Source organism: Poecilia reticulata, linkage group LG9, assembly GCF_000633615.1.
Source record: "Poecilia reticulata strain Guanapo linkage group LG9, Guppy_female_1.0+MT, whole genome shotgun sequence".
Taxonomy (NCBI): Eukaryota; Metazoa; Chordata; class Actinopteri; order Cyprinodontiformes; family Poeciliidae; genus Poecilia; species Poecilia reticulata.
The window spans coordinates 28,606,708-28,630,522 of NC_024339.1; the positions used below are offsets into that span (position 1 = coordinate 28,606,708).

Here is a 23,815-nt window from a genome sequence, read left to right on the forward strand (position 1 = left end):
AGCTGTAAAAATTCATGCAATGTGTAAACTAGCATCTTAGTTCCAATGTCTTAATGTGTTATCAAATTAGTTGCGTAACCTTCGGTTTGAATGCAGGTTCAGAGAAATGTATGGTTCAGATCTTATGAGGTGGGGTTATGTGGAGTTAAACTCAGCAGTCAGTGATTTAACTGAAGTTTTAACCATTTCAGTTTGGAGAAGTAAGGAGGCCTCAACAATGCCATTGTTTGATGGCTTTAAAGATGGAGTAATTATTCAAATTCAAAACAAACTTTATTGATCCCAGAAGGAAATTAAATGAAGCGATATTCTGAAATATGAACCAACCCCTACATTTAATTATTAATCGGAAATACTACAACAGAAAACCAGTAAGTGAAAATAAAACTCTAGTGGGTTGCACTTAGCTAACAATTTAATAACTCTCCACATCTGGTGCAATTAAACAGCAGAATAATGGCTTATGTTTAATTTAGTTGTGGGATGACACTGTTTCCTACACTTCAATTAGCATAACCCTGCAAAAACCTAAAATCTGTCTAAATAATATGCACATTCTTTGTTTTTTTAATTTTTTTCTCTGCAGATGATGAAGAAATCGACAACAAAAATCAAAGGATGTATCATGGGCGCAACCCTTCTCTGTCTGCTGGTGACAGAGAACCACAATTCTCAGCGAGAGGCCCTGGTCCCAGAAATGGCCATAATGGCAACCATGGGAACCCAAGATACCTTCCTGGTTTCCGTCAGCAAAGTGAGCCCAGGATGTGCAGGGTGCCGAGTCTGGAGAGACACTGAGAGAACAAAGACAGAAGCTGTAGCCAAGTAACTTATTTACCTGGGACCTGGAAAAAGAAAACACTTAAACGGAGGCAGTTAGTGTGATAATCTATCTTAGAATTAGTTTCTGTTGAAAACTGAACAATAATTAAAAATTTCTGTATCTATCTATCTCTATCTATATATATATCAATATATGTGTCCTGGTCTAGCTTGCATTTTCTAAAAGGTCAGCTCTGAACAGTAAGAAGGACAAAACAGGGATTTTGGGCTGATTTACACACCAAAATCTCTTTTGTTGGGAGGTGGATGGAAGGTGCATGCATGTGGGCGGTAGACTGTGTGCATTGGCATTGGGAAAATAACAATTTCTAATATTCACTTAGGGACATGAATCAAGAATATTAAAACTTGTCCAGTTGTCTCCAACTCACCACCTAAATCTTAGCCTGACCTCATCAGTCAGACAGTTTACAGCCATTGAGACAGAAGATAAAATGAACTGATTCCGGCTTTTTAAGTGATATTAAGGTGCTGCATGTCCCTCGTTCACTGTAGATCAGGTAACATTGTAGAGTAAGGGGGCAGTAATAATAATAATAATAATAAAAGAAAAACGGGACATTTTAGACTATTTTTGTAAATATGTATAAATTCTCATGGTATAAATACTTTTGTAAGGTAGACAGTCAGTAAATCTTCCACCGAGACCTGATGGGACCCTGTTATTTGAGCTTTAGTTGCATACAGTTTTGAACTTGAGCTGAGTTTTGAAATAAGAGAGCTGTGTGTTGGAAGGTTCCCCACTGAGGAAAAAGTGCTGAATCTCAATCCGGTAAGACAACCGTTAATATGAAATCCTCCTACTTCGTTGCTCGGGATAAATCCATTGCAAGCAAGCATTAATTATTGACGCTGTTTTTATCTGCGATCCGCTGACTGACAGTCTGCCGCTCATGAGGAAAGAGGAGCCACAGACTGCCAGTCATGTCCTTTAATGAAGTTGGAAGAGACATATTAATGGTATTAATTAGCATTGTTTGTGTGGTGGAGACGAGCCTTAATGTTACAGGAGAAGAAGAGGAGGAGCCACTGTTAATCTCAGTGACATCAACCCTCCGATGGCCCCTCTATCACCGTCCTACTGGGGTTAAGTTCTGGCTCCCTCCCAGTCTCAGTTCAGACTGCTCCAATGTGACAGGAAACTTAGCCTTGACAGATTGCACATTACCGGATGTCTTGGTTTCCTGTAACGAAGAGAGGAGGGGTTGTGCAAACACTGATTTTACAGCTTAGATGCTGTCCTGCTTTGTGTGCGAGAGGTCAGATCAGTACGAGCGAGTGAATGAGTCTCGACACCAAATCCATACGTTCTACAGAAATAATGAGAAAGGCTGACGCAGAAGAGAGCTTGAGGCTTGTAGGAGGTGGAAAACCATATGGAGGGAGGTGGATTAGTCTCAATTCCAAAGCTTCATCTTTTCTTTCAGATGCAAGCCATCAACTCATTGCTTCTGTTTGTTAGCTGTATGGCAGCCAGCAGCTCCTGTTTCCTCCTGCATTTTTAAATAGGTGGTGTTTAAAACAAAACAAAACAAAAAAATGTCCCGGTCTAGCTTGCATTTTCTAAAAGGTCAGCTCTGATGAACAGTAAGAAGGCACACAGGTGAGCGGTGCTTTGTGCTGTTCAGAAGTGCTCTCTGTCTAATCTGTCTGAGCTTGAGGTGTTTTGCAAGAAAAGAGGTCAAATATTTCAGACTCTGGGTGTGCAAAACCGCTAGAGCCCATGTTTCATTTTCCTCCCACCTCACAATTACCAACTGCTTTGTTTTGGTCTGTCACATAAAATGCAAGAAGGATTTGGTTGTAACATAAAAGGCTCTAGGAGTGTGTACACATCAGAAAATGACTGACAGCAAATTTGGCAGAGTTAAATCAGCACTGCGCCGAGTCTATTTGGTCCTTCTCAGAATTGGTATTAATTTAACTCTTCCAGAGTTATTTCCATAAGCGACTGAATAATTTTAACTCTTGAAATAGTCCAAACCACTCAGTTTCTTGTTGAAATAACTCTGAAATAGTTAAATTAATATAAATTCTGAGATGGAGAAAATAGACTTGGCACAGTGTTGATCTAACTATAAGAAATTTCCCTTATAGAGCTAATTATGAATGAAGTCACAGTCTGACTGGAGTAAAACGTCACCTGCTTGTTCGGCTGGCACTTTTTCCAAGTATTCCATTTGTTTCCCCTCTTGATCAGGATTACCTAATGTTTAATGCATTTTGCCCTGTTTTTCTACAAGGTGTCACCTTTCTAACAGCAAGCATGAGTGCTTGGTGTCTGAGCAGCTTTGATATGAGGACATTGTCTATGTCTCTACTAGGTGAAAAGTACTAAGAGTACTAACAGTCTGAAGTTTGAAGTTTTTCCTGTTGAGAATCAATAAACGTGACGACTTAGTGACTCTATATCCTCCCCTGTCTCTGTGGTGTAGTATCCACTGACGTTTTGATTGACAGGTCCATTGTCTGACAGACTGTGTTTCCTCCTCTGGCTCCCTTTCGTCATCCAATGGGCTTGGAGCCTCTAACGGTTACCAAGGATCCCCCGAGTTGAAACGACTCTAACTCTAGCACACCCGCTCCTGCTGATGTGTGCAGTTGTGAAAAGTGGCATGTTGACCCTGCGACCTCCCTCATAAATGGTCAGGATTCAAGTTTGGATGTAAGAGTTGACAGGAGGAGAAGAAGAAACAAACAACTCAAAAACAGCTCAGGAAAAATGCCTCCGAAGAGGAGAAACAATGACATAGTTGATGTTGAAAATGGTGAGAGAAATGTTGTCCTTATATTTACTGATAGCACTAAATTATAAAAGCATGTCTCTTATTGTAACTTGTGTTGGATTATTTTAATTTTTTCCCAGTTGGGATGGATGTGGATGCCGAGCCTGACAGTGACAGCGAAGGTGAGTGATTCAAGATCAGTTCTACTGAGGTGAAGAGACAAGAATGGCAATATCAGTCTAATCTGCTTTAAGACAGAAAACATATAGTTACTAAAAATAACTGTACTTCTTCATTTGCATGTTTTTGTCTATTTGATAGTCATAGTTGTTGGTGCCAACAGTAGTGCAGCCAGTAATTTTTTATTAAAAATAATGTTTTCTGAATTTTTGATTTTTAAGAATATATAACAGTAATAAAAGTCAAATGCATTTATGGTGCCTACATATTTTTCTGCAACTCTACTAATATTTTATTGATAGGAAATGACTCTAAACTGGTACGGCATTGCAAATCTCAATTACTAACAATAAACAGTTTTTGTTTTACAGAAGAGGCAAGGAGGAAAAGTCGAAACAGGAGATCTAAGTTGCAACGTAAAGCCAAGCAAGTCAGTGAAGATGAGGATGAGGATGAGGAGGACGAGGCACCCCGACGACGAGGACGAAGGAAGCTAACCAAGACAGATGATGATGATGATGAGGACGAGACCCCTCAAAGACGAGGACGAAGGAAGCTGACAAAGACAGATGAMGAGGACGAGGACGAGACCCCTCAAAGACGAGGACGGAGGAAGACAACCAAAACCCAGGACAGTGACGAAGACGATGAGAGAGAGAAACGAAAGGCAGCAGCAAGAAAAGGATCAAAAGCCTCCAGGAAGGTAATCCTCCAGGAGCAGAGCGATGACGAAAGTGAGGAAGACAAAGGGAGAGGAAAAAAATCTGGGAGAGCTGTGTCCAAAAAGGAGAAGGAGGAGCAGAATAACGACAAGAAGGGAAACAAGAAAGGAAAAGATGAGGAGAATAAGGACAAGGAAAAGAAGAACAAAAAGTCAAGCAGGTGCAAATGTCTTTCCTCTGCATGATTGAGGCTGCTTTCTGCATGTAGCCTTTATATTCCTCAAACAAAGCTAGTAGATGGTTACTGAAACACTGTAGTAACAGTAAGTGAGTAATATCTTAAACAAAACAAATCCCATAAATAAATTTCTTATCTATGCAGTTAATATTTTTAACATCAGTTAGAGGACCATAACAGGAGCTGCAAGAACAAGGTCGTTTCTGCTCGCCAGAATAAAAGAGAAGGCGTTTGCCAGCTCTCTCTTGACTGATATAGTTTCAAGCTGCCACTCATTAAGTTTTACACACACAAAAAATTCCCATCTCGAAACAACTTTCAGAAAGTTGTTTCTGTGACCTTTGAAACTTAGTTACTCCAGTGTGGTGGAAATTTTGGACTAATCTTTCTGAATTCTGCCAAGTTCACCGCAGGAGACATCTATGTACCTTTTTCAGCAGCGGCTCCTCCTCTTCTTCATCCGCCGACTCGGACGAAGAATCATTGTCAGAGGGAGAGATTGCAGCCCTGAAGGAGCAGGTGGAGGAAAAGAAGAAGCTGATTGCTACGTTGAGGAACAAACCGTGGCGCATGAAGAAGAGGCTCTTGCTGCTCAAGTAAAGAGAAAAGCTCAACCAGTTGACTGAAATCCCATTTCTGTTTTCTAGGTTATAGAAAACAGAAATGTTTTCTATAACATTTCTGTTTTCTAGAGGTCCCAGAGAGTGTGACCTCTCTGTGACAGAGAGGTCTGGGTTTGTGTTTATGCAGAGATCAGCCAGGACAGGTTTGCCCAAAAGAAGTGTGACAGAAGAGAAGCTATAACTTTGTCATGAACTTGTTTAATGCATGTTGTTGTGGTTGACTCAATTCATGGACTTCAAAACATCATTAATCAGTAAACAACCTCAGACTTGTCTGTACACCTTGTTTACTCTGACCATTACAATTAAAAGTGGAGTGTTTTTTTTTCTTTTTTTTCCTTAATGGAGGACATAATTTGATTCAAAAAAAATTTTCCCCCTTGATTGGACAAACAGGGAGGCCCAGGATTTTGTTGAAAAGTTCGAAGGAGCTCTAGGAAAAGGGAAAGGAAGGAGACTGTATGCTTTCAAAGTCATGATGACAAAGGTAAAACAATTTGCATATTGTAAGCAATAACAGATAGTCTTTGTGGAAAATGAAGTTAAACTGTCCAAAACTTTTCTCCCCTAGAAACTAATCAAATTTAATAGGGATTTTGAGAACTTCAAGACGGCCTGTATACCCTGGGAGAGGAAGATAAAGGAAGTAGAAAGTTAGTACCAAAGCTCTAGTTTCTCTAAAAGTCCTCCTCTAGTGTCTTTCTGAGGCAGATTTCATCTTTGCACAACCACAGGTCACTTTGGATCTTCAGTCGCGTCATACTTCCTTTTTTTGAGGTGGATGTATGGTTTAAATCTGGTCCTCTTTGGGTTCATGTTTGGCCTGGTGGTGATCCCTGAGGTAGGACTTTCTCCTCTCAGTCCTTGTTGGCAAATGAGAGTTTCACTATAAATGCTCTAAGCTCTCTTTATGTTCTCCTTTCCGTTTAGGTTCTTATGGGTCTTCCATACGGGTCAATTCCCAGGAAAACTGTCCCCAGAGATGAAGAGGATTCAGCTATGGACTTCTCTGTCCTCTTAGACTTTGGGGTGAGCATATTTGCTCCATTCCTACATTTCTATGGCAAAACAAGTTGCTGAGTTAACAAAAGAAAAAAAAAGAAAAAACTGCCTTCCAACTTTGAAATTTGATTATCAAATTACTTTAGATTAGACTAGACTAGTGTTTGCATGTCTTCTGTAAGTCTGTTTTGGATAATTTAATATCTTCTGCCATTATCTTCTGTTGTGGTAGCAGCATCAGGTCTATAAGGAAGGCTGGTTCTACCCCTGTGGAGATTATTGTATAAAGAAGGATTCTTCATAAAATGAGGAACACTATGATTTAAATTTGAACATCCTCATCATGAGACTGTAATACAAAAATAGTGTCTTCAGTAAGGGGCTTCAAAGAGCCACTGTAACATGGATCGCTGCAAGAGATTCTTCCTGCGCCTGCAACAGCTCTCTGAAGAAAGCTGTAAAGTACAAACTGATCACACTAGCAGTGATTCAAAAGTATTTTTATTGGTGGTTAAGGTTAATTTCTTTTTTTTAATCTCCTTGTGCAGTAGAATTGTGTATTTTTGCTTTTGAGTTTATGTTCCTGTCTTCAACAGGGTTACTGCAAATATTCAGTTCTATTCTACGGATTCTACAACAACGATCGAAGCATCGGGGTTCTGCAGTTCAAACTTCCTCTGTCGTACCTCCTCACGAGTGTCGGCATTTTCGGATACAGCTTGTTGGTTGTCATCAGAACGTATGCAATAGGTTAACATGCACCATTGTTAGGAGTGCAGATGATGGCTTACGGCTGTTATTTTCTCAGGATGGCTCGTAACGCGAACGAAGGAGGAGACGGGGGAGACGAGGGAGAGTTCATCTTCAGCTGGAAAATGTTCACCAGCTGGGACTATCTGATAGGAAACCCCGAGACTGCGGACAACAAGTACGCCTCCATTACCACCAGCTTCAAGGTTGGCAGCTGTGTCCTACCAAATAAAACATTTCAAAATGCCAAAGCGTCTAGGTCTTTTGAGATGTGTAGTGTCCCCAGAGATGAAAATGTTTCAGGTGGGAGACAGGTTTACTGCACATTTGACGCTATTTATCCGTTTTCTAGGAATCTATTGTGGACGAACAGGAGAACCAGAAAGATGAGAATATCCACCTCCGACGTTTCCTCAGGGTTTTTGCAAACTTCCTAATCCTGTGCAGCCTTGGTGGCAGCGGGTATCTCATCTACTTTGTGGTGAAACGGTCTCAAGACTTTGCTAAGATGGACCCCAAAACGCTCACGTGGTTTGAAAACAATGAGGCAAGTCTACACGTAAATGTCCAAAGAACATGCGAGCAGCAGAGGAGATCAGTAATTAACCTCTCTCCTCTGGTGTATCAGGTGGAGTTTGTGATGTCACTGCTGGGGCTTGTGTGTCCTCCTCTATTTGAAACCATTGCCGAGTTGGAAGACTATCATCCTCGAATTGCCCTGAAATGGCAACTGGGACGCATCTTCGCCCTCTTCCTCGGAAATCTTTACACGTTTCTCTTTGCTCTCTTTGATGAGGTGAATGGAAAGGTACGTCGTACAAAAGACAGCAGAATTCATAAAAAATGAATTTTTCCACTAATCATTATAAATTCACTACAACAGAAAAACAATTCTGCAATGTGTGCAGATATTTTAAGATACTGTTTTTCTGTATTTAACTGAAATACTTAGTGGATAGTGAGTTCTAGTTTTTCATCATAACTTTGTGTTGTATACAGTATTACATAAAATCCCCCCAAAATAAGTGGACACACATTACCTGTACCTGTATACAGTGTTTCTTTAGCTATACAGCGGCGCCACTCTGTTAGGTAGACTTTTGATGTGGTGACTTTAAAGAATTACATATATGTCACATTGAGCAAAATGCTACAGTACATATTGACAGTTTGAAATGTAGAATAGCAACTTTCTAGCTAGTTTAATTAGTATTACTATTGTTAACAAGAATTAATGGAAAAACCTTTAAAACATCAGTTTTGCCTGCATAATGCTATGTCGGGATGTAGTTTGTTTTAGAAATCACATTAAACTTGCAAAAGAAAAAGAAAGTTTAACAATGCTTAGCTCACATTTGCGCTGTGAGCTAAGCTAACTAAAAATGGTTTGTCTTGGTTGCATTTTTAGCTGGAAACTGAAAAATCTATCAAGAACGCCACCGAATGGGCTTTACATGAATACTACGCCAACTACAGCTCGTTCTACAACACCACAAATGTGCCTCCTCCGAATGTGGCCCCCGCTGATGTCATCAGGGGCCCCTGCTGGGAGACTGCCGTTGGAAGAGTCAGCACTGACATTATGCGTTGTTCAATATTGATTTGAAGGCACGGACAAATGTCCTGCTTTCTCACAAGTATGACTTGCTGTCGACCTGATTGTTATACTGCTTTTGCCTCTTTTCCTGCTGCAGGAATTTGTGAAGCTAACTGTCTCAGATGTGCAGGTTACCTTTTTGACTATTCTGGTCGGTGACTTTCTACGTGCTTTCATTGTCCGCTTTCTCAATTACTGCTGGTGCTGGGACCTGGAGGCCGGATTTGTGAGTACCCACATGGGTCGCTACGTCAACGTGCCCTTTCATTTTTGCTTGTTTAGCTAACCAAAAGCGAGGTTTGTTTACATTTATTCCTGCATACTCATCTCCATTTGCATCTTTTTAATGCAGGAATCAGTACAACTTTCCTCAGTTAAATAGTTGTGCTTGTAAAACACAGTAAACATGGCAAAGTTTGCATTAGCTTTAATTGAACCTGATCTACAAAGTGACATCTAGCAAGAAAGGCGATCCTAAGCATTAGGGGTAACATGAGATTGAAATGAGATCTTAATTACAGGGAGGGAGATGAATGGAGGGAGACAGAGACTGAATGACAAAGGGAGCAGCAAATACAAAGTGTATTGACCTGCTGTTTTTTAATTCAGATCGATGTATTAATCTTGCTGTTGTGTTCATTCTAGCCTTCATATGGAGAGTTTGACATCAGCGGAAATGTCCTAGGGCTTGTATTTAATCAAGGAATGATATGGTAAATTCAATTAATCAATATATTAGGATGAGATCAAATTTGTTTATCTCTGGGAATGCATACTTCCTTAGACTTCCTTGCTGTATATACTGTTGCCTGTCGAAAACCACACGATGTTAAATATTTATTCTGAACTTGCTTTATTTAAATAAATAATTAGCTCAGTGTAAGCCGATAAACTCTTACAAAAAATAATGTGACCACATTTGCTGTCACCCACAGGATGGGCGCGTTTTATGCTCCTGGTCTAGTGGGCATAAACGTCCTGCGGCTCTTGACCTCTATGTATTATCAGTCCTGGGCAGTGATGGCGTGCAACGTCCCTCATGAGCGAGTTTTCAAAGCCTCACGGTCCAACAACTTCTACATGGGCATGCTGCTGCTGGTGCTGTTTCTCAGCCTGCTTCCTGTTGTGTACTCCATGATGACTCTGTCGCCTTCCTTTGACTGTGGACCTTTTAGGTAAGTAGATGTGTAGGGTAGTGGATAGAAATTAAATACAAGTTGCATTTGGGATTAGAGGTTTTTATAGTTCTGTTAAGGAAACGGTTCCGGTTATATGTACTTTGCTGACAGTTTATTAGGTGGCTCTGTTTGATTTTTCACTCAAATAGTGAATCAGCCAACAGCTAGCTAAAGTTTACAAAGAGCATCAAAATGAAGGGATAAAGGTGATGTAAGTAAGAAGCAGTCCCTTGTTCTACGCTTTGCCTCGCTTCAGCCCTTGGGAGCAGCAAATCTGAATTTAGAGTTAAATCAGGAAGCAATGATAGTTATTTACAACAATCCTGAACTTTCCCACTTAGGTAATATTTAGATTTTTTTGCTTACTTAGCTGAGCCATTGATCTAAAGTGCAGTTTAACGATTGTACACTATTTCATGTTTTTTCTCCAGTGGCCAAGAGAAGATGTACGATGTGGTAATAGACACTATTCAGGCTATGCCAGCTTTTATTGGGAACATCTTTACATATGTCAGCAACCCTGGGCTCATCATGCCGGCTATCCTTCTTATGATGTAAGTAAACTTTGAATATAAATGAAATGCTGTTTTCTGTCTCTCAAATATAACTTGGGGTACTTTTAAGTTTGCACATATGATCTGACAGTGATGAACTGGAAAAATACAGACTTAGGGAAACCAATAAATAAATAAATAAATAAAAAAAGACTTCTGTGCCTATTTTTGAGATTACAGTGTAATTACCTATAACTTTAGGCTAGCATGTTCTTTAGTTTACAGACTTTTACTGCTTCACAGACTGGCCATCTACTATTTGAACACAGTGTCAAAAGCATATCAACAAGCCAATACTGACTTGAAAAAGAAGATGCAGATGGTGAGCATTAGTGTGCTCTTGTGTACTTTTTTTCCTAAAGTGTTTTGCTTTGTTTGATTGTTTGCTAAACTGGTTAAAATTTCAGGCTCGGGACGATGAGAAGAATCGCAGGAACAACCAGGACAGCACCAATCAAGTGATGAAAGACTTGGAAGACCTGCTGCCTAACAAATCTCTTGCGCCGCCTCCCGTTGCGGAGGAGAAACCGCTCGGTACGCTGAACTTTTTAATGTGCATCCGTATTGCATATATTCAGATGTTTTTACCTTTTGTCTTGAATTATTTGTCTTTTCAGATATTATAATCGATAAGACTAGAACAACTAGAACAAAGCCAGGCACAGCAGGGAAAGGAGTAGAAGTGCAAAAGGAGGAATCACTGTCTGCCCCGAACCCCAGGCGCCCCGTGACCCGGGCCCCTGGGCCGAGAGGGGGCCCCCCTGGAAACATGAGGTCGCCTCAGCCCGAGGCTGGAAGAGGCAGAGGTCAGGGAAGATGATGAGCAGCAAAACAAAATTTAAGCGGCTCACCACAAATAACAGCCAATGGTAACATCACTTTCACGGTCACCAGAGGGAACTGTTGTGTCATTGGAGTAAGATACTTTTTTATTAACTACAAACTTTTGTACATTTGTAAATGGTGGAAATATTGATTGAACAAATGCAATAAAAGAACTAGCTATAACAATTCATCATACTGACTTTCAGATATTGTTAGTGAGCTGTGACTGCAGGTAGATTTCAAAAAGTGCAATGGAAACATGATCTGCTGAATTATACCAAAGCAATGAATGAAACAAATGGTAGAAAAATAAATGTTAACTTAATGTTGTTATTGTTTGTCTAGTTCTTGATAAACATGTGTTATTATCTGCTGTACTTTGTCCTGTTTCTTATCCCTGCTTCTGATCTGTTTCACCATTTGGTTTGCTTTGTCACTTGTCATTGTCCCAAATGTCTTCGTTTACGCTTATCTTGTTTCCTGCTCATCAGTAACCTGCGTCCTTTCACCTGATGAGTCTCATTCGCACACACGTTCGCATTTTAACACGGATGCAGATAAACATCCGCGTTAAAATGCCAGGTTGTTGTGATGAAAAAAATTAAGGCTGCAATAAATTATTTTATAGTTTTTCCATGTTTAATGTAGTATTTATTTTACAATTCAACAGAAAAACTAACATGCTGCAATACCTTGGTTATACAAGTCTGCAATATTAAATTAATATTTGGTTGAAGCACCACTTTATTGAATCTCAGCCTCTAATTTTGTTTGGTACACATCTAAAAACACTAGGTGAATCTTGTTAGCATAAAATAAAACTCAGTTGCTCTATAAGACTGTTGTAATATTTGCTCATCTGCACCTCTTTAGACAAAACCATAAAGGATCAAAAGAATCTCAACAAAAACTAAATTTTTCTCCAAAGATTTACTAAAAACACAAGACAGAAACTGTACCAGAACATCCCCAAGATGTGAACAGACTAAATGACGTGGGTTATTGTAAGCCAACACAGTACATGTATCATTTTGGCTAATATTAAAATTTTAGACCATTTTATCAATAACACAAAAGGAGCTGCAAGATTTTTTACAAGTATTAATTGTTCTAGATGTGACAATGATCTTCTGTATTCTCCATATCTTTGGATGGACTGCAGAGTTAGGATGAAGCTTTTTATTCCAAATTAAATGTCCAAGGCTGGCTAAATTTTCCTGAAACCTTGTCAGAGAATGTGCCGATCTGATGCAAACAAAATTGAACATTTGTTAATAATTCCCAGGGTATTATCACCAAAACGGATCTGACATTACTCAAACATAGTGCATCATGATCTGGGCTTACTTTACATTTTTGACCCACAATCTAAAGGTGTCTGTCAAAAAGCTGGAAATGTAGAGTGGTTTTAGTTTTTACCACCACATTTAGTCCAAGAATAGATTCAAACCAACCACAGAATTATCAGACATTTAATGCAACTTCCAAGACATGCCATTATGGATGGAGGCTAAAATATAAAAGTGCATTTCAAAGGAGTGCAGATGGTTCTCATGCTGGATTTCTTTGGACAGAGGGGCGTTTCTGCAGGAGGATCTTATGGGAACTAAAGGGGATATGAATCTCTCTTCTATCAGTAGAAAGCATTCTGCTAAACACATCAGAGATTTTGTCCTGTGTTGTTCTGCACAAGTGATAAATGAGGCTCCTATTGTTATTCAACTTGGAGGACACATTGAGGTACAATCAGTTTAAACCTGAAACTGAGAGAATTAAGCTTTCTGTAATGTAATTAGCAATGTGCGACAGACTGGCGACCTGTCCAGGGTGAACCCCGCCTCTCGCCCGAAACGTTGGCTGGAGATGGGCACCAGCAACCCTCCAACAAGGGTGCAAGAAAATGGATGGTAATTAGCAATGACCTCTGGATATTTTCTTCATATCTTTCTCTCCAGTTGACTCAGATTTCCAACAGTTCTCAGTTGTTCTTTATTATTATCTGTCAAAATAATATTTACCGTAAAAATTAAAAACGAAAACATGGAAGTCGGCTGTTTCCTTTGCAAATGTTCCTCTTAAGCCTAAATCGCACTCCATGTGTGTCCATCTACTTGCATGGAAAAGTTAATTAGGACTTCCCAGGGTGTAACTAGCTCTTTCATGTAACCCTTAAATGCCATTCCCATCAAGTAAACAGAAACGGTGCCAGAGGAAGTGCTGGCATCGGCAGAAGGTTAACACCAGAAGGTCAAAGGCTACAACCGGCACCGCAGAATTAGGCCGGCTCTGAACAGTGGAGCTGCACCAGTTTGTACGGAGACGAGGGCAGGCCGGGACAAACGTACCACCAGAGCTGAGCCTGGATCAAATTGGCTTAAAAAACCCCCTAAAAGCTGACATGGTAATAGAAATATTTTGTAGAAAGAGTTGCACGTATAACCACAGAGAACAGACTTTGGTTGACCCAAAAGATTTATACTGGTCAGAAACTGGTCGGTACTTTCTGAGCAGCACATTAAGAAAACCACAGTAAAGCCACCGTCACTGAAGACAAAATAAAAGTTACACCTCTGTCCAATGTGCCTTGCAAAAGTAAACACAGCCGTTTAACTGTTTTTCACTGTTATTCATGTTGCAACTTTGTTTAATTATAATTTTATGTTACAGGGCGGTGTGTTTAAGCAGTGCATAATTGCTAAGTGGAGTGTAAAGGACAACTGGTTTCATTAATACTTAATACAACTATCCTTCTCTTCTGTTACAGCTGCAAGGCTTCTAGACTTTATCGCGTTTGTACATTTACCGACTCAAATTTGTGCCAATTCTTCGTCTCAGGACAGCTGAAGATCAGTCAGATCGGACGGGGAGTGCAGTTCTTTTCAAAGAAAAAATGTCAAGTACACTCACAGAACTAACAGATTTTTTGAAGCAGATAAAACATAAAGCTGAAAAAAGCCCACAAGAGTAGCTCAAATGGGAAAAGAGTTAGCATATACTAAAATTTTCACAATTTATATCAAGATTTGTGTCTTTTCATGTGATGTCACACTGCTTTATTTGTGTGCTTGAACTTTTCACATTATGCTTATTTATAACAACAAGATTTAGTGTAGGTTATTTGATTTTTCACTTGAATTGAGAGGCATTCTAACACATTAATATACTTTAATCTAAACTATCCCAGGTAACGCTGCCTGTGTATTTAGGACTGTCCTGTTTCAAGGCAAATCCCTCCCACGTCTGTTTGACAGCTCACCCTGGCTCCCTGCAGTGAGCGTGTCTGTCAGAGCTGGGGATGGGACCAGGAGAGCACGATGGAGCAGCAGGTCAAAGGAGCCGTCGCTAGAGCTTACAGTGTTGGGCGACCTGCAGCTGAGCCTGAGCTAAAGTGACAGTTAGCTCAAGCTAAGAAAGAAGATAGAGGGGTGGGGGATGAACGGTGAGAGAACTAGATTTGGACAAAATATAAAATAAGTTGTAGAGGCAAACAAAACAAGAAGGAAATGTTTCTGATTTGAAAAATCAAATCAGAAATGACAAAATGTGCAAATAAAAAGAGCAAAGAAAGAAATGTGGGCATCAGATGTAGCAGTCTTCATTTGAAATACTAATATCACGATGCAATTAAAAGGTTTTATCAGAAAGCATTGCAGGTGGATAGTGGAAAAGAAATTAGTCAACAATCCGCAGTATAATTAAACTATTCACACACTTTCCTTTAAATTACAACCACAAACATCAGTATATTTTGTTTTAATTGTATGTCACAAAATACAAAGTAGTGGTTAATACTAATACAGAGAGAAAATAGAATTGTTTAAATGAAAAAAATAAAAAGCTTAATTATTTTTTGATTATTCTGAGCTGCATTTACAGCTCCAAGTCTTTTGGGATAGGCCTCTTTCAAATTCTCCCACTACAACTGTCCTTTTCCCCCCAAAAAATAACTCAAGCTCAGTCAGATTTGACTGGGACCATCTGTATTCTTTACCTTTTTAGGCTCCATATGTGTAGAGTAGTTATACTACTATAAAGTGCACCAAGACCTCAGTTGTAAGCAATTTTTCAGCCTCTGACAGACTTTCTTTCAATAAACTATCACCAGCTTTCCCTGTTATAGATCAAAACTAAGCATGAAAATGCTTAGTTTTGATTCCATCTGGCCAAAAAAAAAAAAAGAAAAAAATGCTGAACAGTTTTCCCACAGCATTATGCTGCCACTACTTGGATAACTGTGTATGCTCAGGACTGATTTAGTTTTTCGTTTTCAGACGATGGGCTGACCAGAGCTCTGTTAGATGTAACATGACAAACAGCACCATCTTGTGACAAATTACACAAATTACAATTCACAAACGACATTTTTCAGGTAATGGTCTCGTGTTTAACGTTTTAAAATGTTTAAATAATTCACAGACATGTGACCTTATTAACATAACAACAGATATGTTTCTTCCCAATACTGTTCACAAAAATATGAAGTGCGGACGGGAGAAAGAACAAAACGCGGAACTAGCCAAAAATGTGTAAGTTTATTAAAACGCATGCGTTCATTCTCGATATAAACATAAATGTTTCGCTAATCTTACATCTTATTTAAGTATCTTGAACAGCAGCTCATGCATGCAGGCTAACCTTTTCAGAGGGCAGCAGCTTCCTCTACAGACGGGGAGGTCCCTGTACAATTTATGAAACCCTCCCCTACAAACTTCATCAAACTACAAACTTCTTTCTGATCTGCATTGAGTCTCTCGTCTCTCAGCCGTTTAGTTTTTGCACATAAAAGCCGCAGAGGATCACAGTGTGGTGAGTTTTCCCTCTCAATTTTTCTCAAGCTATTTCCCATCAAGTGCAGATGTTTCATAATGATGTTTTGTTTGTTTGTCCGTTTGTGAAAATTRGATGAGTTTTATATATGCCTGCTTAGAGGTGGATCACAGGAACAGGAAAAGCACTCTAAATTTTGGTGTGGATTTGATCCAGTTTATTGCAGTCTGTTAAACAGGAAGCCTTGGAGGAGTTCTGACTTAGAAGACTTTTTTCTGCATTTATTTCTGCCTTCCTGTCTGTCTTTCTGTCTCTTTTTTTATTAAACTTTGGAACATAATTTGATTTTTTTTAGACATTGTTTTTACTTTCTGCTCTCTATTTAGCGTGTTCCTGATTTGACAACATGGGGCTGATCCTGTCAGGATATCTGTCAGCCAAAGAGGACTGTAGTGCACCTCTCTCCAGTGTCACTCTTGCTCTGTGTCTTTTTACCCTCATACTCCTGGCCATCAGGGTAAAACAGAGTTACAGATTTTTCTTCTCCTACCACCATGACTCCCACTTGGACGACACAAAGTTCCCTACTGCTCCAGGCCCCAAACCTTGGCCCCTTGTGGGCAATCTGCTCCAGGTGGGGGACCAGATGCATCTCTCACTGACTCGCCTGGGTCTGCAGTACGGTGATGTTTTTAAGGTACGGAGAGTTTGTGTCTGGATTATAATTTATTATGACATTATTGACGCTCATCATATCCGTGAATTTAAAAAATAATTTGAGCCTTTTGCGATAACTTTTAATAATTATTATTCCAGGTTGAACTGACAATACAACGTCAAAGAATCAGGTGTGCATGTTGGATTTATGGGTTCTGGTTTTATTTATACTGACTGGGTACCTTCGCAACCCTACGAGTAAATACATGTAAATTAGCACGAGGATTAAAGAATTTGAAGGTACCATGCATCATCGGTAACTCTGACAGCAAAGCAAACTCCTCAGCATCATGTCCTCACCACCATGCCTAACAGCTGGTAAAGTTTGCACAGGTTTGAGAGCCTCGCCTTGATTCCTCCAAACAAACTGATTGTCACAATGAATAAACAGCTCAATTTTAGCTTGTTTGATCTTGAAACTTTTCCAAAGCAGGAGTTTGTATTTCACTTTTTGAAGGTACTGGTTGTGGAGGAGACAGTTTTTCAGCGGCTTGAAATCTATGTCGATTTGAACAGTTTGAACTGTGACACTGATGTTGTTTATGATAGGCTTCAAACTTGGTGGTTCATTGATTGTTCTTGAACATCCTAACAAATTTCCTTCTATCTGAGGGCTAAATTTTGAGTTAGATGGCTTAAACTCTTAAATCAAGCATTTAGAATGACTCCAACTGAGAAACTATTGTAAAATTTGTGGACTTTGATTGTAATTCAGATTGTTGACATTTTTTCTTTTTAAATTAACTGATGCTGTTGGTTTATATTCATTCCAGGAAATTCAGCTTTAAAAGTCCCAAGTTAATTTAGTATTTGTGCCTGTGATGCATGTATATGAACTTCTGACTGGTGTTGTGTGTATCTTCACCTCAGATGCGTTTCGGCTCTTTGACAGTGGTCATCCTTAGTGGGTACTCCACCATCAGGCAGGCACTGGTTCGTCAGGGAGAAGATTTTGCTGGACGACCTGAACTTTTCACTTTTTCCGCCGTGGCTGACGGGACCAGCATGACCTTCAGTGAAAAGTATGGACCTGCGTGGCTTCTCCATAAGAAGCTGTGCAAAAATGCCTTAAGGTCTTTCTCCCAAGCCGAGCCGAGGGGATCAGGGGCCACTTGCCTCCTGGAGGAGCAGGTGTGTGCTGAGGCTGCTGAGATGGTGGCGGTGATTCGGGAAGAAGCCGCAAAGAACCACAAGACGATGGGTATAGATCCCGCCATATCCTTAGTGACCTCTGTGGCAAATGTGGTGTGTGCCCTGTGTTTTGGGAGAAGGTACGACCACAATGACGAGGAGTTTCTCACCATTGTGAACATCAACAACAAGGTACTGAAACTTTTTGCTGCAGGGAATTTGGCCGACTTCTTCCCAGTGTTTCGTTACTTTCCCAGTCCGTCTTTGAGAAAAATGGTACAGTACATTCACAGAATGAACGGATTTATGAAGCGAAGAATCAAGGAACACATCAACACCTTTGATAAGGTAAAGAAGCCTGCTAACCACATTAAAACAAGAACTTTATTGTAAAAGAATGAAAAGGGGAAAAGAGTTCACATTTGCTAAAGTATTCATAAATTCTGATTAGATTAGTGTCTTGAGGTTTATGCACTTTACAGATGATTTCTCCCATCTTTACTTCATCTTGTACTGTAGGCAGTCCTACATAAGTTTGGGTGTTGCATGTGTACACGTCTTGTTTCCTTTAGATTATGCCACTTATTTGCATCCCAATCTTTTAATCTCCAATCGCACACATATGGCACCGGCCACTGTAGCCAAAAAATAACAAACAAGTCCCCTGGGACGGACTTTTGTTCTTGTGCAGAGTGCCTAAAATGTTCGCACGCACTCTAATTGGGAATTACCACCCTAGTGGAAGACACGCGTCCCACTATGACTGATTACCATTTTGTCCCTAATTAATTCATTCAAAATTCAGTCCTAATTTCCTACATAATCACAAGATTGATTTTCTCTCCCCCTTGTTGTAATGATGACGACAATCTCAGGGGGCCATGCCGTGAGAGTTTCTGTCGTATTTTGTACGTGTGGTTGCAGAACTGCATCCGGGACATCACAGATGCTCTGATCGTACTTTGTGAAGACAGGGAAGAGAACAGGGACACGTCTCTACTTACCAACTCTCAGATCATCCACACCGTCATAGACATCTTCGGTGCAGGTTAGACGAACCAGCATAGCGACGCCAGTGGCATTAATGGATAAAAAAGACGCCCTTGGTTTTTATGCAGCTGTGCATTTTGTGCTCTCCAAAAGGTTTTGACACCATCATTGCTGGATTACAGTGGAGCCTCTTGTACCTCATCAAGTTTCCAGACATCCAAGACAAAGTACAGCAGGAGATTGGTATGGTTTTATGTGTTTAATAGGACAAATATTGAGATCTAAATTACTGAGGTGTGTTTGTGATGAAAACTGAAACCCCAACTGCCTTGGTCAGTGTGACCACAGCCTTTGAAAACAGAAAGAATGTACTCTATGCTAATAGCGTGAGCCTGTCTGTTCTCATGAATGAGTCAGGGTTTTACCGTCCAAAAATAGCAGGTTGCTCATTAATGAATCCAAGTAGCACTTCACTAATGAGCCTGAGTTTGTCTGTTGGTTTTATTACAGAGACAAAAATCAAACTGCAACAGTTCCTAATAATAGTGATCTGGAACATATTGATCAATATCAAATTCAGTCCCAAAGGAACATCAAACATTTACCAAGCAGATGGAAATAAAACATTCAGGAAAAAAAAAGTTTTTTCCTACTTTCATGAAAACGTTCATGAAAGTAGCATGAAATTTGTGAACTTTGAGGAAAATCAAAGCAAAACAGGTGTAATAAAAAAGTCAACTGGTCTTTGAGAAACTCACAAAAGCTCAGACCAAGTTTTGCTGACACCCGAGTTACTTTTGATGTAGACTGACTGAACCGGTGCAGAATGTCCTGAGGCATGTCACATTTTCACAGTGAGAGGAAGGGAGGGGGGATGCTAGGAGGTGACAGGATGAATCAGAACAGTACAAGGGTTGGAGAGTTCAAGAGAGACACAAAGGCAGTTACACGCAAGGCTCTGGACGATCATAATTTACCATTGTTCCTTAACTAAAATATCGGAGGGAATGGGCTGAAAGACTGTTCTTTGTAAGGATGGACTGCAGCTGAACTAGACACCTTATTCTCAAGACCAGGATAATTTAGAACGAAAACAAGATACAAAGTGAAAACATGTAAGCCCTTAGTCCTATAATCTTCAGTCAGCTGTAAAGTTGTCATACTCATTAAACTTTCATAGATTTTGTTGGAATTTCATGTGATGGGCCAACACAATGTTTGGAGTGGGGCTAGATTGTAAGCAATATCCCTAGCTTGGAGAGTACTTTTCGGTCTATCATCTGAGATGGACACAATACGGCACCAGTACGTCTCAGGTGTGATTATCTGTCGATGTAAAAACTCAGCATCTTGCACTGTGCACATCTTGCAGTAATGTAAATGTGGAGAAAAGAACACAGAAAAATTAATATTTGAGTGAAGTCCAGTTGGTGGAAAACTAAGACTGCACATCACCCAACAAGTCATCTAGACAGACACCTGGTGTTAGCAGCTGTGGGGATGCTTTGCTAAACCACAAACAGGGAATCTGATCAGTGGGTGTAATGTTGGGCAATCCTGGAAGAAAACCTGTTAGTCTGCAAAATCCCTAAACATACGGTTAGAGAAACTATAAAACTTTTAGGTGAACTTATATTCATGCGTTAGAATAACTAAATTAAATTGTATATTTAAGTCTAACTAAGTTTTTATGTTGATATTTGAACATTGATGCTCATAGCTTTGATCCAATGTACTTCAGCTATTTAAGACATGTGACAACCATATCAGTTTTCAGATGCTCAGTGTTGGTAGAGACATACACCCAGTAGTCTATCAGCTGTAAAGATGACAAAAGCTAACTATGCAAAGTAATTCCTTAGGTACATTAAATTAATCTCATAAGTTTCATTTTTATTTGAACATTTTAGAATTTCTACAATTTTACTATAAGTTGGTCTGTTGCTTAAAATCCCAATACATAAACTAAATGTTGTGTTTGTAATGTGGCAAAAAGGCCCAAGGGATATTAAGACTGTAGGAAGACCTTACATGTTTTCAAAAATAGCTACAAGTCTTTTAAATAAAGATGGAACAATAACTGTACCATCAGTTTACTGTACATATTTAGTTTAAATCTGTTGTTTCTTCTTCTTTTCAGATGAACACATTGGCTCAGCCAGACTTCCTGGGTTTGCAGACAAGCCCAACATGCCCTTCACTGAAGCATTCATATTCGAGGTGTTTCGTCACTCTTCCTATGTTCCTTTCACCATCCCTCACTGGTAAGACTGGAGCTTTGGCTGCAGTTTATTTTGATTTAGCGTAAATATTGTCAGAACCTTTCATATGTTCCTTTATTCCCAGCACCACCAGAGACACCATCCTGAACGGATATTTAATCCCAAAGGACACGTGTGTCTTCATTAACCAGTATCAAGTCAATCATGATGTGTGAGTAGGAGCAAACATTGACACTGATTGATGTTTTGCACATGGCTTATACCAGATCAGGTGTGTATTGTCTTCTGGGCTATTTCTCATTAAGCTTTGCATCTAAGGGGACAAAGTCAGACTCCAATTAGATGGACAGTGTTTGTGAACAATTGTTTTCAAGCCTTGCTATAGACCTTTATGTCTGAACTTTGACTAGACCATTCTTTTATTAAGTGTTTTGGCTCATATTCCTGCTAGACGTATGCTGTTTGTGTGGTTCTATTAAATAAAATTCCACTGAAAGACTGAACTTTGTGGTTGTGTGATACTGCAAAATGTGGCAAAGTTTGAATGTAATAAATAATTTTGTAAGCTGTAGAACTTTTGTTGTTTTTCATTTCGAACTAGGGACCTTTGGGGTGATCCAGAGAAATTTTGGCCACAGCGCTTCCAGGGCCCGTCCGGACAATTAAACAAGGAGCTGACGGAGAAGGTTCTCATCTTTGGCCTGGGGAAGAGGCGCTGTCTTGGGGATGGGTTTGCACGTTTGGAGATGTTTGTGTTTCTCACCACGCTGCTCCATGATTTGCGGATTGAAAATGTTCCTGGACAGGAGCTGGATCTCAGCACAGACTTTGGTCTGACCATGAAACCACGTCCGTACAGGATTACAGTCTCCCCTAGATTTTAGACCCTCTGGAGATCACAAGTCCACAGAGTCGGAGGATCCGTTCACAGAATGGAGTTTTTTTTTGTAGTTTAATAAAATGAAAAAGGAGCAGTTTCTCTATTAAACACACCATTTGTTTAGATGTTCAGGTCAAGCAAGCTGCATTGGTATATGTTGGTAAATGTTCAAGTACCTAGAGTCCATCTAAATAAAAAAATAATAGAAGCAGTCCCTCATTAAAAGCCTTTACATGAACTTATTATTTACAGTTAAACACTGGCGGAGAGGAGGAAACCATTTTACTGAGCGGTGATTGGTGCTTCAAGCCTGAAACTGTGTTCAGCCAAGGTTCATCCCCCTTCTCTTTGTCCTGCCTCGGCTTTTAAACTGCTGTAATCCGCTCACCTACGTCATGTCTCTGGCTCCTCTTCCACTTATTTTTTGCTTTACGTCATACACCTTAACTCGTTCATCTCTTATAATTATTGTTGAAATATTACTGTCCTGAACCTTTTTCAAAGCCATCTCTCTCTCTCTTGACCTCCCGCATTCTTAAATTACTAACTTAAATTCTTAAATTCTTTAATACTAACAGTCTCAGTCGACTATAAAGATGGCAATAAAATGTGAAATTAGGGAAGTTAGTATCAATAACTAAACTAGCTGAAGCCTGGCGTGCATGTCTGAGTAGGGCAGAATTATCCTTAAAAGGAAAGTGTTGTACTCCGAACTGTTGAAGCTTTTCTTTCTTTTTTTTTCCCCTAGCAGACTCCTCAGAGGAGAATGTATTTCACTGGCACATACTTCTGTCAACCAATGAATGAGCTGTTTCACCAGGATTGATGATGATGAGTTGCATCTGTAATCACTTCCTTGCTGACAGTCACAGAAATTTGTAGCTCAATAGTTTCTGATTCCCATTAGTTTATGTAGCAATGATGAATTTTTAGTGACTTGTAACACACTTGTGCAATTTATAACCATTGCATTTATCTGGAAATCGATTGTTATAAATGTGACTGTATGCATTTTACTTTTTAAGAGTTAACATAGCACTAATAAACACATCACATGTGATAGGCAGTGTTGATAACTAAAATCATGTTTAAGAATAGTTTTGAAATAAAGAAAATGCACTTTTCTCATAATCTGTGACTCATTTGTCTTAATTAAATAACAGTATGGGGCAGGAAAGCTGCTCAAGCTAATGGTTAGATGAGAAGAGTAGCTGAACACGAGGAAATACTGGAAGAAAAAGTTGCAATAAACTTGGAAAAGGGGCCGAGGCCCAGTTAAAGTCCAAACACATAAGTCTAATTGAGAATCTGTAAAAAAGACTCAAAAATGATATTTATATACACTCTCCATCAAATCTGACTGAGTTTTAATGTGTCCCATAGGACGCACCACATGTGACGGTTCTACAAAATAATAAGTTAGTGTGGATGAAAACTCACTACAGAGACTACAGATGGAAACTAGCCTTCGTGGCACTGCTTTGTGTTAGCCTACCAAATAAAATACCAAAATAAAAAGACACTGACGTTTGTTTGTGTAATATGACACAATTTTAAAAAATGTATGCTTTTGTAAGACACTCCAATTACAGAACAATCCTCCATTTCCCTTTGTCTTATTTCTGTGCAGCAGCAAAGTGGTTTAATCAGCAAAGCAAACTATGAAGACCTAAGGAGCTGTTAGCCCTTTCATCAATCATGTACCCCCTCCATCAGCGCTCTGCTCCTCACTGCAGGCTTTGTCCTTCACTTTGCTCTACCCGACTGACTCACAGTGCAATTTAAACTCATCAAGAATAACAAATGAAGGCCAGCGTGTGTTGATTGGCCACTGATCCAAAGCAGCCAATAAAACGGAGCACGCAATGTTAGAAATGATGCCTCTGTGCTGCGACACAAAAAGAACCACTTGTCGGATCTACATCACAGA

At 39.7% G+C, this 23,815-nt stretch overlaps 3 protein-coding genes across 7 annotated transcripts in view; all 3 read left to right on the forward strand.

The window, feature by feature from the left end:
- The window catches only part of tmc1 (transmembrane channel-like 1), a 28,434-nt gene extending 25,182 nt beyond the window's left edge, over positions 1-3,252 (forward strand). For all 3 annotated transcript variants that reach the window (XM_008419117.2, XM_008419120.2, XM_008419121.2), the window contains one exon: positions 587-3,252. In XM_008419117.2, coding sequence (XP_008417339.1) covers positions 587-798 — 212 coding nt within the window. In that variant the 3' untranslated portion in view covers positions 799-3,252. The remainder of the gene's footprint in view (positions 1-586) is intronic.
- A 95-nt stretch (positions 3,253-3,347) lies between these two features.
- Positions 3,348-11,810, forward strand: tmc2b (transmembrane channel-like 2b). 3 transcript variants are annotated; one of them, XM_008419125.2, is made up of 20 exons: positions 3,348-3,611; positions 3,710-3,751; positions 4,121-4,631; positions 5,087-5,245; positions 5,669-5,759; positions 5,844-5,925; positions 6,007-6,113; positions 6,203-6,301; positions 6,871-7,013; positions 7,083-7,230; positions 7,377-7,571; positions 7,653-7,832; positions 8,433-8,591; positions 8,719-8,847; positions 9,267-9,334; positions 9,557-9,796; positions 10,231-10,353; positions 10,597-10,675; positions 10,761-10,887; positions 10,971-11,810. In XM_008419125.2, exons 1-20 carry the CDS (start codon positions 3,566-3,568, stop codon positions 11,171-11,173), a joined length of 2,931 nt encoding a protein of 976 aa, XP_008417347.1. In that variant the 5' UTR covers positions 3,348-3,565; the 3' UTR covers positions 11,174-11,810. The 3 variants fall into 3 exon arrangements, with proteins under 3 accessions (XP_008417347.1, XP_017162098.1, XP_008417348.1); XM_017306609.1 differs by having other exon boundaries at positions 5,090-5,245; XM_008419126.2 differs by lacking the exon at positions 10,971-11,810 and having other exon boundaries at positions 10,572-10,675; positions 10,761-10,852.
- A 4,084-nt stretch (positions 11,811-15,894) lies between these two features.
- Positions 15,895-23,010, forward strand: cyp1d1 (cytochrome P450, family 1, subfamily D, polypeptide 1). The gene is made up of 8 exons (XM_008419128.2): positions 15,895-15,984; positions 16,332-16,642; positions 17,533-18,141; positions 18,718-18,841; positions 18,937-19,026; positions 20,924-21,047; positions 21,130-21,216; positions 21,607-23,010. The coding sequence occupies exons 2-8, from the start codon at positions 16,352-16,354 to the stop codon at positions 21,887-21,889; spliced, it is 1,608 nt and encodes a 535-aa protein (XP_008417350.1). The 5' UTR covers positions 15,895-15,984; positions 16,332-16,351; the 3' UTR covers positions 21,890-23,010.
- The last annotated feature ends 805 nt before the right edge of the window (positions 23,011-23,815 follow it).